The 18,547-nt window shown below is 51.5% G+C and overlaps 1 protein-coding gene and 1 long non-coding RNA gene across 2 annotated transcripts in view; both read right to left on the minus strand.

Moving 5' to 3' along the window:
• The window catches only part of LOC128114259 (uncharacterized), a 41,088-nt gene extending 38,318 nt beyond the window's left edge, over positions 1–2,770 (minus strand). The window contains exon 1 of the long non-coding RNA XR_008219737.1: positions 2,699–2,770. This is a non-coding gene — a long non-coding RNA (uncharacterized LOC128114259). The remainder of the gene's footprint in view (positions 1–2,698) is intronic.
• Positions 2,771–8,901: 6,131 nt separating this feature from the next.
• Gnl1 (G protein nucleolar 1 (putative)) lies at positions 8,902–18,439 on the minus strand. The gene is made up of 12 exons (XM_052744112.1): positions 18,269–18,439; positions 17,750–17,915; positions 17,323–17,459; positions 16,570–16,721; positions 16,393–16,464; positions 15,437–15,644; positions 15,222–15,317; positions 14,662–14,856; positions 10,077–10,255; positions 9,836–9,998; positions 9,499–9,639; positions 8,902–9,246 (listed from the first exon to the last, which is right to left on the minus strand). Exons 1-12 carry the CDS (start codon positions 18,339–18,341, stop codon positions 9,005–9,007), a joined length of 1,824 nt encoding a protein of 607 aa, XP_052600072.1. The 5' UTR covers positions 18,342–18,439; the 3' UTR covers positions 8,902–9,004.
• Between the last annotated feature and the right edge of the window lie 108 nt (positions 18,440–18,547).

An 18,547-nucleotide genomic window follows, 5' to 3' on the forward strand; every position in this document is an offset into this window, starting at 1 on the left:
ATACCCTTGGTGGTGGTTCCCATGCATGCCTCCCAGGCTCTAGTAATTCAAACTACAGATGACTCGAAGTCACCCTAGCACCGTGGCAGGGCATTGCCCGCACCCCAGACTCACTGACTCCACCTCCCAGGGTCCTGTGTAAGGTCAGAATGCAGCGCAGTGGCACCAGACAACCACCTCGGTTTGTCAACCCACCCCACAGGCAGGGCCTGCTGGTGCTCCCCAGTGGCACAGAACAGGAGCTTCAGCTGCAAAGCCCACACCCTAAGAGGACAGCATAAGAAAACAGGACGGCATGGATGCCACTCTGTCCCAGCTCTCTGAAAGCCAGGTGAAAGTGTCATGAGGAGGAACAACCAAGAAGTTCCATCCGTTTTATCAGCTGTTCTGTCTATCAGGGCAATCAACCAGAAAACACTCTAGGCTGCGGTACTATACCCCTGTGCATGCCAGGGTCTGGGTTCTATCACCACATGGCGGGGGGTTGACAAAAAAAAAAAAAACCATAAGAACCTTGACCGTAAAAGTGGATGGCATCTGGATTAAGAAAATGTGGTACATATACACAATGGAGTACTACTCAGCAGAGAAAAACAACAACATCATGAAATTTGCAGGAAAATGGATGGAACTAGAAAATATCCTGAGTGAGGTAACCCAAATCCAGAAGGGCAGACATGGTATGTACTCACTCATAAGTGGATACTAGATATAAAGCAAAGAACAATCAGACTGCAACCCATACACCCAGGGAGGCTACTGAGCAGGGGGGACCCTAGGATGACTGTGGCGTAGAATAAGTTTTGGTTTTGCCCAATCACTGGGCAAGTTTTAGTGAAGCATTTCACTATTAGGAAAAGAATTTGTACCGTATCAAGCTGATGAAAGAAAATGCTGGCCATACTTTCAGGAGAGGAGGCTAAAATCTTTTTAGATTATGGATTAGCCTATAGAAAAATGTTGGGGTTGGGGATTTAGCTCAGTGGTAGAGTGCTTGCCTAGCAAGCTCAAGGCCCTGGGTTCGATCCTCACCTCCCCCCCACCAAAAAAAAAAAATGTTTACCATAAATCAAACAGTGAAGGGGAAGATGAAAAGGAATCTCACTTACACAACTTAAGTAAAACATAGCTCTCTGAACAGATGGAGATAGGTTTCTTCTGTATCCCAGAATCTAATCAGTATTTATATGTATAATTCAGCTATCATTTGGCTTAAAAGGGCTTATTGGGAAATGTTATCATTTTTACTATTTTCTACAGAGAAAATATTTTACTGTTTAAAATAACTCTGGACTTTTGAATTATACCCTGTTTTTATGTTCAAAAAAATAAACAAATAAAAACAAAAAACACAATGAAAGGGGAAAAAAAGTGGATGGCATCGCCTAGAGGTGACAGACGTGGAGGGAGGGGGGACTGGTCCCTCTTCAACCAGAGAACACATAAGAGGGCGAGGTGGACACAGCGAGCAAAATCCTGCCACTCTTCAGTGTGGCTGTCTCCTTCCAAGGCATCCTGTTCTTCTCTGAAAAACTTTTTAATCTACTGTCATCATCGGCCTAACAGCAAAGAGAAATGATGGGGATGGGTTCAGAACAGTTAACTCCTACAAACTCCTATACAGCAAGATGCTATTAAACAGCTAATGTGTCCAGGAAGGTGAATTTCCTGAAAGGAGAGGGAGGGAGCGGCCGGCCCAGGTTCTCCATCAGTATCCTCAGCATATCAGCACTCGCGCACATGTAACGGGCACCGACACCACCATTGCTAAACTAGGAACCCAGGTCCAGCTCTTAGCCGTGTCTGTCTTTCAGCCACAAAAAGTGAAGGGAGCCGGGCAGTGGTGGCGCACGCCTTTAATCCCAGCACTCGGGAGGCAGAGCCAGGAGGACTCTGTGAGTTCCAGGCCAGCCTGGTCTACAGAGCAAGATCCAGAATACCCAGGGCTACAAAGAGAAACCTTGTCTCAAACAAAAAAACAAAAAGCACAGTATTTTAAAAAACGATCTGAGAAGAGAAAGGTGGTCGGTAGGAGCGGGAAGGGCGTGGTGGGGTGAATATGAACAAAATACATTCTATGCATTATGAGAAGGTCGAAACTCAACCCATTTACGTGTGTAAAAAAAGGAAAGGGATTGGCCTCACGCTCACAGAGATCCACCTGCCTCTGCCTCAGGAATGCGGGGATTAAAGGAGTGTGCCACTGCGCCCGCCGTTCCCAGTGGAGACCAGATCTTTCCTACGGCGGCCTCCTCTCTTCCAGACAAGGTATCTCACTGTCCTGGAACTCACTGATTAGACTGGCTGGCCGAGTGGCCCCGGGAATCGGCCTGCCTCTTCCTCCCAGCTGTGTTTTCAAACACGCGCCACCACACTCCGCTATTTTACGTGATTTCTACGGACCGAGCTCTCAAGTCCGGAGCTACAAGACAAGCACTCCACAGACTGAACAATCTCCGCCGCCCCAAACAATGTATTCTAAAACACCGTGTCATATACTTCAAACATGCACCATCTTGTCCATCAGATCCAAATAAGCAAAGCTGGGAAAAATTAAAATCCAGGCCAGGAAAATAAAAATCAAAAGAACTAGAGACGGCGCTCCAAGTCGGAAAGGTTCGAGGACTGTAATCTTCTCTTGCTTTAATAACCAAAATTTCCGACAAGAAGCAACTTTAAAAGGTTTATTTTGGCTTACCGCTTAAGAATGAACACACACACGGCTGATGATGGCGGACCCCCTCCGAAGAACAGAAGCGGATGTGAGCCGCTGGGCCCAAATCTTGAATCCCACCCCCAGTGACCTACTTCCGTCAGCAAGACTCCACCTACTTACTAAAGGTTCCGCAAAAGAGCTAGCCGCCGGGCTCCAGTACGCATGAACCCAGTAGGGACCATTTCACTCGAGAGATGATGGACTGTTAGATGGCATTAGAAATTAACTCTAGCTGAGCGGTGGTGGCGCACGCCTTTAATCCCCTGGTCTACAAAGTGAGTTCCAGAACAGCCAGGACTACAGAGAGAAACTCTGTGTGTGTGTGTGTGTCTGTGTGTGTGTGTGTGTGTGTGTGTCTGTCTGTCTGTGTTTAAGTATATGTGAGAACAGTTGCCCACGAAGTCCAGAAGAGGGTGTTGGATCTTCTGGAGTTGATGTTATAGGGAGTTGTGAGCAGCCTGACCTGGATGCTAGGAACCAAACCCAGGTCCTCTGCAAGAGCAAGCACACTCTTTTTAGTTTGTTTTGTTTTTGTTTGTTTGTTTGTTTGTTTGTTTGTTTGTTTGTTTTTTTGTTTTTTTTTTTTTTTTTTTTTTTTTGGTTTTTCGAGACAGGGTTTCTCTGTGTAGCTTTGCGCCTTTCCTGGTACTCGCTTTGGAGACCAGGCTGGCCTCGAACTCACAGAGATCCGCCTGGCTCTGCCTCCCGAGTGCTGGGATTAAAGGCGTGCGCCACCACCGCCCGGCTGTTTTGTTTTGATAAGGTTTCTTTGTGTAGTCCTGGCTCTCCTGGAACTCTCTCAGTCCAGGCTGGCCTCAAACTCACAGAGATCCACCTGACTCTGCTTCCGGAGTGCTGGGATTAAAGGTGTGCCACCACCGCCTGACTAACAAGCAAGCACACTTAACTGCTGAGTCATTTCTCCAGCCCTATTCTTCAAAACTAAAAATTAAAAAACTAGAAATAATTTCCATACTACTCTACTTTTTACATTATAACAGAAGAATCCTGAGCTGGAGCTCATTCGTGTCCTTTTTTGTTTTTCCTGAGAATCAAAAGGTTCTCACGCTAAAAGAGGGATCTGAACTGGAGTTACAGACAGTTGTGGGCCACCGTACTCACAACTTCTGATACCGTACCCTGGGAATCAAACCCAGGGTCTCTAGAAGAGCAGCCAGTCCTCTTAGTCACTGAGCCCTCTATGCCCAAGATAATTTTTTTTTAATTTTCCAAACTTTGCCGTGTCGTCATTCAAGTTCAGCTTTAATAGTAAGTCATTGCATCCTGCCAGGAAGAGAAGAATGAAGCTAAATGTTTAAAAGCAGTAGCAACCCAAAAGCGCAAAGATAATTTTCATTTGTTTTATGAGACAGGTCTTGTTATTTAGCTCAGAATAGCCTACAAATTCACAGCAATCCTCTTGTCTCTTGTCTTGTCTGTCCTGGAGTGCTGGGTTTAAAGGCGTGCGTGCAGCACAGCCCTGCTCCGACAAAGCGATTTTAGTTTCCTCCGCGCTGCCATGACGCAGCTTCACCAGCAGGTGGCACTGCAACGTCGCAGGTGAGGCGGGAAGACCCCTTTAGTCAAGGCTGCTGGGATCTGGAGTTGCAAGGGACGCGAGTTCGTTTCAGTTTGATGTTTTTCCTGCTGTTGCAGTTACTCATCACTACTTACTGATAAATATTTCAACACATGGCTGAGCTGTACCCGCACAGCCGTCTGAACATCACCTCCAGTTACAGCCGGATGTGGGTACTGGGAACCCCGTAAGAGAAGCAAATGCTCTAAACTGCTGGGCCTTCTCTCCACCCGACAGCCAAATTCCTTGACAATTACATCCTTATTCCAATGCCTGCACCTCCACCCACTAGATCATTACGCAGTCTTCTGATACCTGGGCCTCTGAGCTCACCTCTCCAGTGGACCCAGAGCACAATGGTCAAAACCTCCCCCACACCTGTGAAATCTTCAACATCTTCCTCGGTCACTCTCCTACCTCTCCTACGCATTCCAAACGGGGAAGTAAGTAAAGTCTGTAAATTCTCTCCCTTCTTCCTGGCCGGGTTCTCGATTCACACTACACTCCTCTCCTCTCACCTCTATGCTGATGGTACTAAGTATCTCCAGGCAGCACCTCTCCTCCAAGTTCCATTTGTACACATTCTGTTCCTGGAAACTGCCCATGACACACACACCCCCCAGCTGCCAAGTCAGAAGCATGACATACACTCTTACTCTCCTACCCCACCACCAACACAGACACACGCTGCAAAAGCAAGCCAACGACCCGTCGACCTACCTCCCGGATATGCTCACAACTGCCTTCTTTCCACTGGTTCTGGTTCAGTTTCCTCCTAGGATGGCTACAAAACCCTCTGGTCATGCTCGCCTTCAAAATCAGTGTCTATGCTGCAACCGCGCTGGTCTATAGCTACTTAACTCTGCCTTTTAGTCACAGGGTTAAATTTTTCATTGTATTTATTATTTATTTATTTTTGCAGCAGAGTCTCATTGTGAGGCTCCGGCTGTAGCGGAACTCATAGATCCTCTGCCTCCCCAAGTGCTGGAATTAAAAGTATGCCCCCTCACACCAAGCTCCATGGGTTAGTTAAGAAGCATCTTTAAAGTAGCTGGAGACCTCCACCACCTTTCCCACCTCCCTCTGCACCCACTGCCCCAGGCATGCTGAGTGCTAGGCTTCCAAAGTTGTCACAGACCTGACCTTCGACTCCAGGGCACACACTGTGACTCTTCCTGTCTCACTAGCTCACTTACCCCTGACTTGTCCTCTGTAATGTCTCCACTTTCTTCACTTCCCAGGTGTGCTGTTCACACTACACTGTATGTAATGTTTATTCTCCTCCCTTCTCTATTGTACAAATGGCCCATTGGCCCAGAACACACTGCTGTCTTCAGTTTGATGTGTGGAGTCTGGCCGCCCCCTCAGGTGTTCCCACAGCAGTCTTTACTGTGGGCTTTTCTCAGCCTCGAACGACTGCTCTAAGACCCGACTTCCAGAGCATAGAGATGGTTACACAAACCTGAGGAACTGAGTTCAGACCCCCCAGCACTTTGTGAAAAGCCAGCTGCGGCAGGCTGCATGTTAATCCTAGCACTTGGAGAATCCCTGGAGTTCAGTAGCCAGCCGTTTTAGCCAATCAATGAGCTCCAAGCCCAGAGAGAGCCTTATCTAAAAATAAAAAATGGCCAGGCAGTGGTGGTGCAGGCCTTTAATCACAGCACTTGGGAGGCAGAGTCAGGTGGATCTCTGCAAGTTCAAGGCCAGCCTTGTCCACAGAGCTAGTTCCAGGTCAGCCGGGGCTACATATAGAGAAACCCTGTCTGGGGCAGGAGGGTGGAGAAAAAATGATGGAGGTCATTGACCTCTGCCCTCCGTGGCCACATAAGCCAGCTTCTAACGCTTTCTGATCAGGATCCCAAGGGGTCCTCTACCACTCTTCTCCCAGCATTTACCACACCTTTAAAAAGCTGTTTTAGCCGGGCGGTGGTGGCGCACGCCTTTAATCCCAGCACTCGGAGGCAGAGGCAGGCGGATCTCTGTGAGTTCGAGGCCAGCCTGGTCTACAAAGCGAGTTCCAGGAAAGGCGCAAAGCTACACAGAGAAACCCTGTCTCGAAAAAAAAAAAAAAAAAAAAAAAAAAAAAAAAAAAAAAAAAAAAAAAGCTGTTTTATTGCTTTCATCACTCAATAAACCATGAGCTCCACAAAGGGCCATTTTTATCCTTACCAGCTAGCAGTGATTGACGGGTACTAATTGCTCAGCCAATATCCAGTGGGTAAATGAGTCCCTGGGGTTCACAGTACTCCCCACCCTAACTGTGACAGCTCAGTGACACAGGTGAAGAGCTGTCGTCAGCAGTGGTGTGTGGCTGCTCTGTGTTCTGCTGGAGTTAGACACTTACTCAAAATAACTTTTTGTCCCATTACTTCTGGCAAATAGTTTTCAACTTTTGTTGATTGCATCATTGGCTTTGAGACTGGATAACTGAACTCACCTGGACCACACACGTCTACCTGTTTAAGAATCAGAATTGTATAAACAAAGTTCTTGCATTAATGAGACTTGATTGTTCTGCTAGACTGGCTAGCTGCGTGCCAGAGCCCCAGGTCATGACAACCAGGTACCCACTTAGTGGACACAATCCAAGCTAGAGGGAGTAAGGAAGGCTCTGGTTATCTGAGCACAGGAGGGAAACGAAACACTCTCTCCCCAGCCTCAGGCACTGACCTCAGGCAGGACTTCTCTTCTCCCTGATCCATTTGTCACTAAGACAGCTCTTTGCCTGGCATTACATTCCTATAAAATGAGTAAACCACTGACAGTGACTGAGGACACATGTTCCACATCCCTTTGGAACTGAGTTGCCTCCAGATATATGTGAGTTCAAAGACAGCCTGGTCTACACAGCAAGTCCAAGAGTACGTAGTGAGATCCAATCTTTAAAATACTATTGGCTCCTGAGGAGTCTTCTGCTCAAGTTCAGAGAGTTCCCAATGTCAACTCCATCCCAACCTAACTCACCCAAACATCCCTGGTGAATCCCAGGAGTCAACGGAAGACAGGGAACAGAAGCAATGAGGGGCCAGGGTACAAACAGAATTCTGACTTTCTGTTGTCTGTGAAAGAGCCCCAGACAGGAGACTGGGTTTTTCTTAGTTGGGGCTTTTCCTCTTTTCTAGCACATTCTGAGTGACCTTCATGAATGTTCATGTGCTGCAGTTCTAACTCTATGGCAGTGCAGCCTCCAGGACTCAGGTCCACACTGGAGCCACGGAAGGGAGTAAATGTGGAAGGAATTCGTGGCCAGCGGCCTCAGCCTCTTCTCAATGGAGGTTCCTTTCTCTGGTTGGCAGATCAGTGCTGACACTGGAGGAAATGCTACCGCCCCAGGACCTGAAAGGGGTGTTTCTACAGAGGAAGCTGGCCAAGTGGTCCATGCTACCCCCCTACCCAGACAACACCATGGCTGCCACCTCCCTTTTCACCAAGAATTCAGCCTAGGGCTCTCATCTCTGTGGGAATATAGAGAACTCCTAAAGCTGGCCTCAGCCACCTGCCAACTTCCAGCTGAGGTCTTAAACTGAGTCTATGCTCCATCCCCAAACCAGAGTAAATGGAGCTCAGGAGTTGGTTCTGTGCTATCGATTCTAGCTCCCAGGTTTTTGTTTTATGAATTGTTTTTCATGTGCTTTGGTGTTTTGCCTGCGTGCATGTCTGTGTGAGGGTTCCATATTCCCTAAGACTGGAGACACAAACAGTTGTAAGCTGCCATATGGATGCTGGGAATTGAACCTGGGTCCACTGGAAGAGCAGACAATGCTCTTGACCACTGAGCCATGCCTCCAGCCCAGCTCTCAGGCTCCTAATGAAACCTGACACTGTACTTAAAGGGCTGTTCTCCTCAAATTGTGAATGTGCACAAGTGTTTGCCGGTAATTAGGTTTCTACCTATACACATTTCATTAATGTTTTCACAAGTGGTTTTTCTTTTCTTTTTTTTTTCTGGCTTTTCGAAACAAGGTTTCTCAGTGTAGCTTTGCCCCTCTCCTGGAACTCACTCTGTAGCCCAGGCTGGCCTCGAACTCACAGAGATCCGCCTGCCTCTGCATCCCGAGTGCTGGGATTAAAGGTGAGCGCCACCATCGCCCGGGGGGTTTTGTCTTATTTATGTCTCAGTATCAATTAATTCCAGAATTATACTCCCAGGATTTAGACAACTTGACACACCCATCTTAATCCAAAAATCTGCTCCATGAGGTCTGGATCATGGCCAGTCCTGGCTCCTGCATCATATAAAGCATTTTGTGCTAAGCACAGATCCAGACACAGCCTCCTGATAAATGACTGCTGAGTCTGGAAAATTTCTATTAAAAACCTTCTTGGAGACACACCTCTGTGGCTCCTTCACCCAAAAACCCCTGATATAACCAAGGTCAGGCAGCAGGGGGCGCAGCACTGCTCAAAGGCAGGAGGAGGAATTCCAGGTGAGCCTGCCTGCGACCTCCCAGGCCCATGGGGATTCTTAAAGTGCTGTGTTGGAATGTGGGCACCAGGCCTGAGATCACTCTGCTCCCCAAAGAGCATGGCCAAGAAAGGCACAAAGCCTCCCCCAGCTGTCAGCCCCAAAAGGCCGTTCTCAACTCAGGCCACCTGGGGAAGGGGCTACAAAGCAGACAATCTTTATTCACAATCAGGGTGGCAAACGAGGAAGGCCTCCAGCTCAGTCCAAAAGCAAAGCTACTGAGAGGGAAAGGGACAGGTGGGGCTCAGCACTCGTCCTCGCCCAGCAGAGCATACGGGTTGCGGGCAGCCAGGCAGGACCCAGGACCTGAGGTTGGGGTGTCCTCCTCTCCTTCTCCCTCTTCATCTGCATCCCGGTCCTCCTCGCCTTCCTCCTCGCAGGAGCTGCTCAGCTCTTCCTCTTCGTCGTCCTCCTCATCACCTGCGGGCCCCACCCTGCCCTGCAGCACCACCAGCTCTGCAGTCTCTGCATGGGACTCCCAGGTGCCTGAGGAACACGGACAAGTGTGTAAGCCAGGGAGGTGGGGCAGAGGTGAAGGCGACTCTCACGTGCTGGGCTGGCACGCACCCCTTCACTCCACCACCTCTGTGCAGAGCTGGACGGAAGCTCGTGCACGCTGCTGCGGTCAGTCACCCACACTTGCATATCAGTAACGATCATCAGAGCTGGCCCATTCGGACCTCTGTCGGGGCTCACCTGTCAGTCAGTTGGGACTAGAGAGAACACCTGGGCTCTCACCTCTCTGTTCACTGTAACCAGGAGGGTGGAAACACAGGCTGAGGCGGCCATCCACTGCCAGTCGCAAGAGGCTGTTGGCCGCTCTGTATACATCATTACGAGCTGCCTTGGCTGTTTTATAACCTCGTTTCTCTGCCCAAGCTGAAGGGAGAAAATAATGTCAGTAAGGGATGCCCGTGAACCAGTCCTGTCTGCCCCACGCCCACAGTCCAGGCATGAGGTCTTGTGGCAAAGTTAAGACTTCCAGGGTAAGCAGACAGCCCCTTCCACCGAGGTCGGACCTGAGTGGAGAGGGCAGGGCAGGCAGGAGACAAAAGGCAGAGACCACGAGGCCCACCTTCGCAGATGTCCCAGGCACACCAGGGGTGCTCAGCTGAAGGGTCCTCTGCCTCTGGGTGGCGCAAGTGCAGCAGAGCCTGCACTGGGATGCGGGAGGCCAGGTAACCCACGGCAGTGTAGGGCTCCTGGATCTGGGCGATGGGGTAGATCCCAGCCAGAACCTGTGCAAACAGCACTCAGCACCTTCCTCGTTCCTCCCTCTCCTCCCTACCCCCTCCAGCCCCTCCACCACGCCATACCTGCAGCTGCCTGGGCAGCAGAGAGGGGAAGATAAGGCCTGGACAGTCACAGAGCTTCACAGAGGGGGTGAGGAAGTAGGTCTGGAAGTACCGGGTATGGCCTGGTGTCCTGGAGACACTCACCACCTTCCGCCCCACCAGCCCGTTGATCAGCGAGGACTTCCCCACATTGGGGAAACCTAGGAAGGCAAGGCAAAGGATTGTGGGACAGTCCTTACTCTGGGCCAGAGGAGCTGAGTAGTGGCTGGGGCCGTCAGGAGAACGACAGCTCCAGGTAAGGAAGCACCACAGCCACCACACCAGACATCAGGCTCTGGCCTCACAACTCAGTTGTGGACCCAGGCAAATCCCTGGCCTCTTGGGGCCTGTTCCTCATTTTACAGGACAGATGCCTCCCGCCCACATCAGTCAGGAGTTAGATACCAGATACAACTGTACCTCGTAACAGTCATCATGGCATGTCCAAGGAGATGTCTGCAGGCTCACACCCGCCTCTCATGGCCATATCACCTTCTTTCTGCCTGAGTGCTGGACCTGCACAGTCCTCTTATCCCCCATTCAGGCCTTCAATGCCTGAACCACACTCATATCTCCCTATACAAGCTACCCAAGGCTATGCACAGAGCAGACCTGCTACCTCACATTTCCATTCAATTTCAAGCGCTCCTCTTGGCCTGACATGCACCCTTCATTCCAGTAACTGCACCCCAGACTCCAGCATGGCAACACTGTGGTGTGAATGAGAATAACCCCCACAGGCTCACATGTCTGAATGCTTGGTCCCTAGATGGTGCAACTGTTTTGGGAAGGACTAGGACAGTGCTGTGATCTTTTAATTAATCTTTTAATCTTCATCCAGGCAGTGGTGGCACACATATTTAATCCCAGCACTTGGGAAGCAGAGGCAGGCAGAGCTCAGTGAGTTCGAGGGCAGCCTGGTCTACAAATTGAGTTCCAGGACAGCCAAGACTGTTACACAGAGAAATCCTGTCTGGGAAAAACAAAACAAACTAACAAAAAATGCATCTTCATATTGTGGTGACCCCCAACCATAAAATTATTTCATTGCTACTTCATAAGAATTGTAATGTAAATATCTGATATGTATGGTATCTGAGCCATTGAACTAGGAGGTGGCCTTGTTGGAGGAGGTGTGTTACTGGGGGTGGGCTTTGAGGATTCAAAATCCCACACCAGGTCCAGTCTCTGTCTGTCTGTCTGTTCCTCCCTCTGCCTTTCACTATGCCTGCAGCTTGTGGTTCATGTGTTGTGAACTCTCAGCTACTGCTCCAGTGCCAGCCCACCGGCTGCCATGCTCCCGCCATGACGACCATAGACTCACCCTCTGAAACTGTAAACGAACTCCCAATTAAATGTCTTCTTTTATAAGTGGCCTTAGTCGTGGTGTCTCTTTACAGCCATAGAAGAGTAGTAACCCTGACACCATGCAACAGCCAGCACATCCTACCTCTCCTGCGCTCCACCTCAGGGTCCAGGGTCCAGCTCTCTGGCAAGTCTAGGCACTGACCTTAACTCCTGGTCCTGGCTTTCCTGCATCTCAGTCACCTGACCAAAGCCCAGCCCTGTGGAATGCAACTGCCCACACAGTCCTGAGAAAAGATGCACAGCCTGGCTGGCGGGCTCCTTCCCGACACACCATCTCTTCTCCAAAGGTTAGGTGGAGGGGACAGGGAGCAGCTCTCCTGACAAGCCTACTAGCTTACTTCTCCATCCTCTTTAGAGTAAAACTCCTAGTGTGGTGACACATGCTGTAATCCCAGCACTCCAAAGCCTGAGGCAGAAGGATTGCTGAGTTTAATTAAGGCCAGTCTAAATGCACAGTGAAAAACAACAAAACCCCCATGTAAAACAACAACAAACCCACAACCCTACTGCAAAAGGCCCTGACAGACTCATCTGTTTCTGTCACCATTTGCTGAGTTTACCTGTGACTGCACACTTTTCTTTCTTTCTTTTCTTTTTTTTTTTTTTTGTTTTGTTTTGTTTTTGGAGACAAGGTTTCTCTGTGCAGCCCTGGCTGTCCTGTAACTCAATCTGTAGATCAAGCTGGCTTCAAACTCAGAGATCCACCAGCCTCTGCCTCCCAACTGCTGGGATTAAAGGCATGCACCACCACTTCCCGGCATGACTGCGCACTTTAACACAGACAAAAATACACATCAGCCTTGGAGACCCCAGCCCCCTTGGCCAGAGCCTGAGCACTGCCTTCTCCTCGGAGGTGCATCTGCTCATCTCCCGACTCAGAGCCTCGTTCTGATCTGTGAGCTTTCACTCCTGCTCCCTGGTGTCAGAACCCAAGCATTCAGAACAGGACAGCACCACCCTGCAGCCTCTACACACCACCCGGCTGGGGCTCTGCAGAGGCTGCCGCTGCGCGTGGCCCTCGTGTGGCCCTGCCTCCCTCTCTGGCTGCCATCAGCTCCCATCAGCCCTGCTTCCCAGGCACGGACTTTAAGCGCACCACTGTGTCCACCGCACTTCCAGACTCCCCGCTTTTCCACTCTCCTCTTCCTTTGCCTAAACACTGCTCTGCCTCCGCCTTTCTCCTCACCCACCTTCTCCCATCCCGTGGCATTACATCCTCTGAACACTCCTCAGATCTTCTCAAGTTGAAATCTCTCCCACACCCCAGTCTCCAGACCCCTAACACACAGCCTGGCTCCACCTCTCCACTTGAGACTTCCCACTCTCCGGCCCCCCAAACCTGCTCCTCTCCCGGTTTCCCCAGCTCAGTAGTCCCAGCTGCTCAGGCTTTTTAAAACAAACAAGCAAAGACATCTTCTTCATCCCTCGCTTTCTGTGTGTGCCAAGGGAAGCCATCAGCACACTCTCGTTTTCTCCACCTTCAAATACATCATGCCCAGTCTCACCCCACACACACCTCTACCACCTTCCTCTGAGCAACTCTTTGGGGAGGGTCTTTTCTTTTGAGGGTCACAACCTATAGCTCAAGCTGTCCTGGAACTCACCACACAGTCCAGGCTGACCTCAGACTCCATAACCCTCATGCCTTGGCCTCCCCAAACCTGGGACTACAGGTTGAGCACCCACCACACTCGGCTCCTCTCAGCAGTTCGGGGTTGTCCCTCAGGCTTCTCTTCTTCCTTTCCTGTCCACCTCTCACTATTCACTCCACTTGGTAGAAAGAACAAATTTCTAAATGAAATCAGATCCTGCCAGCCCACCATTGGCTTCTCATGAAACTAAGATCCAAACTGCCAGAGCTGGAGGGACGTCTCAGGGTTGAGAGAAGTCGATACTCTTGTAGGACCCGAGTTCTGTTGCCAGCAGCCACATAGTGGCTTACAACAGTCCACAACCCCAACACCAGGGGGATCCAGTGCTCTCTTCTGGCCTCTGCAGGCACCAGACAGACACACAAGCGTTGCACATACATACATCTTTTTTTTTTGGTTTTTCGAGACAGGGTTTCTCTATGTAGCTTTGCGCCTGTCCTGGAACTCACTTGGTAGCCCAGGCTGGCCTCGAACTCACAGAGATCCGCCTGGCTCTGCCTCCGGAGTGCTGGGATTAAAGGCGTGCGCCACCACCGCCCGGCCTTGCACATACATACATGCAGACAAAACACCAACACACATAAAAAATGAAATAAATCTAAAACAAAACAAAACTCCACAAATATCTAAGATACTAAATTGCCAGCTCTTGTACACAAAATGAGAAGGAACCTTACTTAGACCCTAATCACACATTCCTTTTCCTCTACTGCAGTGGTTCTCAACCTTCCTAATGTTATGACCCTTTAGTACAGTTCCTCATGTTGTGGTAACTTCCAACAATAAAGTTATTTTCATTGTTACTTTATAACTGTAATTTTGCTACTGTTATAAATCATAATGTGATTTAATATAAATGTAATCTGATATGCAGGACATGATATTTGACTCCTGTGAAAGGATCGTTCCCTCAAAGGGATTGAGACCCATAGGCTGAAGACTCTGATGGAGCTGAACAGAGTTCTCTTTCCTTTTGAGACAGGGTCTCATTGTGCAATCCTTGCTGCCTGGGTATTCACTATGTAGACCAGGCTGGCCTTGAAGTCACGGAGATTTGCCTGCCTCTGCCTCCACGGGCTAGGATTAAAGGTGATCACTACCAAGCCTAGCTCATGACACAGTCCTTAACTGGAGAGATACTCTGTGACCACACTGAAAAGGGATCCACCCCAGTGGAAACGGGTCCTGACCACCTTCCTGCTATGACTTAAGGATCCCTGTCTGAGGAACCAACATCACAACTGAAGCCATGAATATCCATCAGTCACTCAGAACAGCTTGTAGGAAGCATCAGGCACCGAGAGGCTCAGCACTACACCTGCCACTCCTCACCCCTTCCTTCAGCTGTGCATCAGCAACTAAGACTCCAAGGCTTAAGGACTTGAGCAGAGGCAGAACCTAGCTGGACTGCAGCACGTGCCCTTCAGTTCCCCAGGACCCACGACAGACTTCTTTCCTTGAAGCCCTGCAGCCCACACAGGCCTAGCTCCCTCCTCCACAGACACAGTGCCTCAGGAGGCCATTAGGGCAGGCCACTGAGTCCTCACCCACACAGCCCATCGTCACCACCCCGTCCTTGTAGCGCTCCCTGGAGGGGCCCGAGGGCTCCATCGCCGAGTCCGTCTGCTGCTCCACCAGGACTGCTGGCCCATCTTCCTCTTCTTCTTCCTCCCCAGAGCCGTTACCCCAGGAAGCCCCAGCCACATCCCTAGCGATCTTCTCACGCCAGCTGTTCAAGTCCACTGCTCGAAGAAAAAGAAAAAAATAAAGGGGTTTCCCTCACCCCCAGGCCTCTATGGATAATGCACAGCTAATGTCACCAGAATTCCTAAAAATCATAGCAATGTCAGTGTGTCCTGGAAATTCCCCAGTCTCCACTGGACCCCACTCTGGAGTTACAGACATCTCTTCTTCAAAGCCTCTAAGAAAACTGGGGGAAAACTCAAGCCATGGGGGCTCCCGTCCACCTTCTGCCTCTGTCCTGCCCACCATAGAGGCTGCTCCTTATTCCACAACTTTCCAAGACATGAGTAATAGAGGGATATGGAGAAGGGAACCCTGGAGCAGCCCCCAAAGCCTTCCACAGGCCCCTCCAAGGGCTCCATACCTTTCCCCACAGTGATGGCCTCGCAGGCTCTCAGCAGCTGCTCTGGCCCCAGCGCCCGAGTCCATCCTCTCCCCCGCCTCCGATTCTTCTTCAAGACTGAGATAAAAGGGTGAAGATGCATCTCATCTCTCCTACCACCCTGAAGCCTCAATCAGGTTCACTTACCCGCGCCACTCACCTCCCTCTCCACAGCACCTTCTCCATAGCCCACTCACCACTACCAGGCTCCTGTGGAGTTCTAGTGTCCCGAGGGAAGGAGGTGAACAGGACAATGTGGAGCTGGGGGTAGTGCTGGTGAAAGTAATGCTTCCAGGCAACCACGAGGGACGGCGGGGCCAGATCCACCTTGTTCAAGACCAAGATCAGGGCCAGCCCAAGTTCTCCAGTTACATACTCATAAAGTGCTGGTGGAAAGTTCACAACCTGTGACAGAGTTGGTGAGAAGTGACCCCAGAGTCTGCTGGCTCTGGCTCCCCATTACCCGCACAGCAAAAGATGCAAGGCCCCGGCTCAAGTAGCTACAGTAAGGGCGGAAATATAAACCAGCCACACTGGACAAGAAAGGCATTGCAGGTGTGACAGCCTGGGCAAGTCCCAGGGTGCTTCCTGCAGGTCATGAGGAGAGAGAGAAAGAGAGAGAGAGAGAGAGAGAGAGAGAGAGAGAGAGAGAGAGAGAGAGAGAGAGAGAGCGCACTCTGGCCAGCAGGGGAATGTCAGGCTATGCTAAGAGATGAATACAACACTGAGTTCCTCAGGATGGGGGTACAGCTCAGTAGTAAAGCTCAGGCCCAGGGTTTCACCCTCAGCAGAACAAAATGAAAGGAAAAGAAAAGTACTCTGACTGAAGACTTTAACTCAAGGTATAAAAAGAAAGTAAGAAAGCCGCAGTAACCCCAGTGCCTCCAAAGGAGGACAGGAGGATCCCTGGGGCTATTTGGTGAGCTCGAGGCCCGGTAAGAGAGCCCACAAAACAAGGTGGCACTGCGCCGTCTGAGGAAGACAGCCAAGGCTGACCTCTGGCTTCAAGATTCCAAGCATACATCCTAGAAACGGAATGGCCAGCCCCTGGACACACACTCATCAGAAAATTGAAAAAGACCCTCTATTTTGCCACTCCCGCCTTTGACCACCCTCACTAGAGTCTCCCTTACAGACCTTTCCAAGCACTCACCGGATGTCGGATGTCAGTGATGAGCAAGACGATGTCAGACATCTCTAACACCCGCCACAGCTGCCTCCATGTCTGAAAAGATCAAAAGGGAATATGGCCTAGGGTCCTTCTCCTGCCGAGCACAGAACACTATCTAGGACCACAGTATGTCAACTCCCGACCCCACTCCACTGTCACCTCCAGATTGTGCTCAAAGTAGCTGAGTTTCTCGGAAGCGTACGCGCCATGTATCTTCCCAAGGTATTCCTGGAAGCTCCGCTCCTCTTGGCTCATTAGCTGTTCCTTGGACATCTCATAGTTCCAAGGAGGACGGCGGGGAAAGTCCAGGACTGCGAAATGAGGAGAAAGCCCGAACAAGCATCAGCACTGTTTTCTTTCTTCTTTGAGACAGGGTTGCTCTGTGTAGCTTTGCGCCTTTCCTGGAACTCACAGAGATCCGCCTGGCTCTGCCTCCCGAGTGCTGGGATTAAAGGCGTGCGCCACCGCCCAGCTATTCTTTCTTTCTTTCTTCTTCTTTCTTTCTTTATTTATTTGAGACAGGGTTTCTTCTATGTAACAGCCCAGGCTGTCCTGGAACTCGCTTTGTAGACCAGGCTGGCCTAGAACTCACTGAGATCCTCCTGCCTCTGCCTCCCAAGTACTGGGATCAAAGGTGTGGGACACCACCAGGCAGCGTTTTTGTTTTTTTTTTATTTTGTTTTTCAAGACAGGGTTTCTCTTGTGTATCCCTGGCTGTCCTGGAACACAGTCACTATGTAGTCCAGACTGGCCTTGAACTCAGAGATCCGCCTCTGCTGGGATTGAAGGCGTGTGCCACCACCACCCGGCTAGGACTTTTTTTCCAACTCCAACATGCATCTCGAGCCCTCCTTTCCTCGCAGCCGGCTGGTTCCCCAAGCTGACAGCAAACCCCAAGTAACCCTCGCTCACCTGAGCCAGGCTGATAGACTTCCCGGATATCCAGCTCGAGCATTTCAGCACTGACAGGCTGCAACACTTGCTCTCTGGCTGCTCTCTTTCTCCTCTCCACCTCCTCCCGGCTGTCCCGTTCAAAATGCAGCCGGTATCTAAGGGAAGAGGGAGCACACATCTCGTCGTCGCCTCTCCAAAGCAGGCAACTTTGCAAAGCCTCCTCCCCTGGCTGTTCAGGTCTCCTCTCGGTTGGCTCTTCCCCCGCTCCCCTCCCAATCCCCCGAAAACAAACTCTTGACAGCCCCTCTGGAAAGCAAGATTGTGGCCCATCCCTGACTGAGAGAACCACCCTGGCTTCCGGCCTCACTAGCTCCACTTCCAAGCCTTCCTCAGGAGCTCTTCTAGGGCAGGGAAGCGGGGGCCAGCGCCCTTCTCCTTCGCTCACCGGTTGGGATCGTAACCTCTGGGCCCCAGCCCCTGGGATGGTTGCTGGTTGAGCCTGCGGATATGATGGGTCACGGATTCCCCATCCGAGGTGTCGGTCTGCTCCTCCCGCCGCTCCCGGCTCCCGCTGCGGCTGTTGGAACTGGAGCGAAGCCCATCTTGGAGCCCTGAGGGGAGGGACCGGTGACGCCAGTGTAGACCGGTTCTCGGGACACCCAAAGCCCCCCGAGCCGGTAGGACAAGCTCTTCTTCAGCCGCCCCAACTTCTCCGGAGGCTCCATCCTCCCAACTGCGCGCCCCAGGTCCCTCCCGGGTGGGCCCGCAGGTCGTCACAGAGTCCCGGTGGCCCCAGCGGGGCCTCCCCTCCCCCAGCCCCCGCACACCCCGCGCCGCTGCGGGGCGCCCCCACCGCGGCAGCCCACGCGGGGCCGCGAGAGCCCGCTCCCCCCACCCTCCCGCCCGCGGTGCGGCGGCACACCCCTCCTCCCGAGCTGCGCAGCGGCCCCGCCCCCTCCCTGACCTCGCTTCCGCTCCCGCTTGTCCTGCAGCTGCTTCTTCTTCTGCTTCACGCTGAAGGGCTTCTTCCTCGGCATGGCCCCGGCGCCCCGGACCGCCCGCCGCCGAGCTCCCCGCCGCCGCAACTGACTCCCCGGGCAGCCCCCGCCGGCGGCCCGGGGCCCTGGGGAGGCGGGGCCGCGGTGACGTCAGGGGCGGGGCGGCGGGGAGCGGGGCGGCCGGGATGCCAGCGGCACGTGAGAGCCCGCTGCTCCGGGATGCGCGGCGCGGGGCGGCGAGGCGA

The sequence above is a fragment of the Peromyscus californicus genome, unplaced genomic scaffold (assembly GCF_007827085.1).
Source record: "Peromyscus californicus insignis strain IS unplaced genomic scaffold, ASM782708v3 Scaffold_19__1_contigs__length_69161282, whole genome shotgun sequence".
NCBI classification, from domain to species: Eukaryota; Metazoa; Chordata; class Mammalia; order Rodentia; family Cricetidae; genus Peromyscus; species Peromyscus californicus.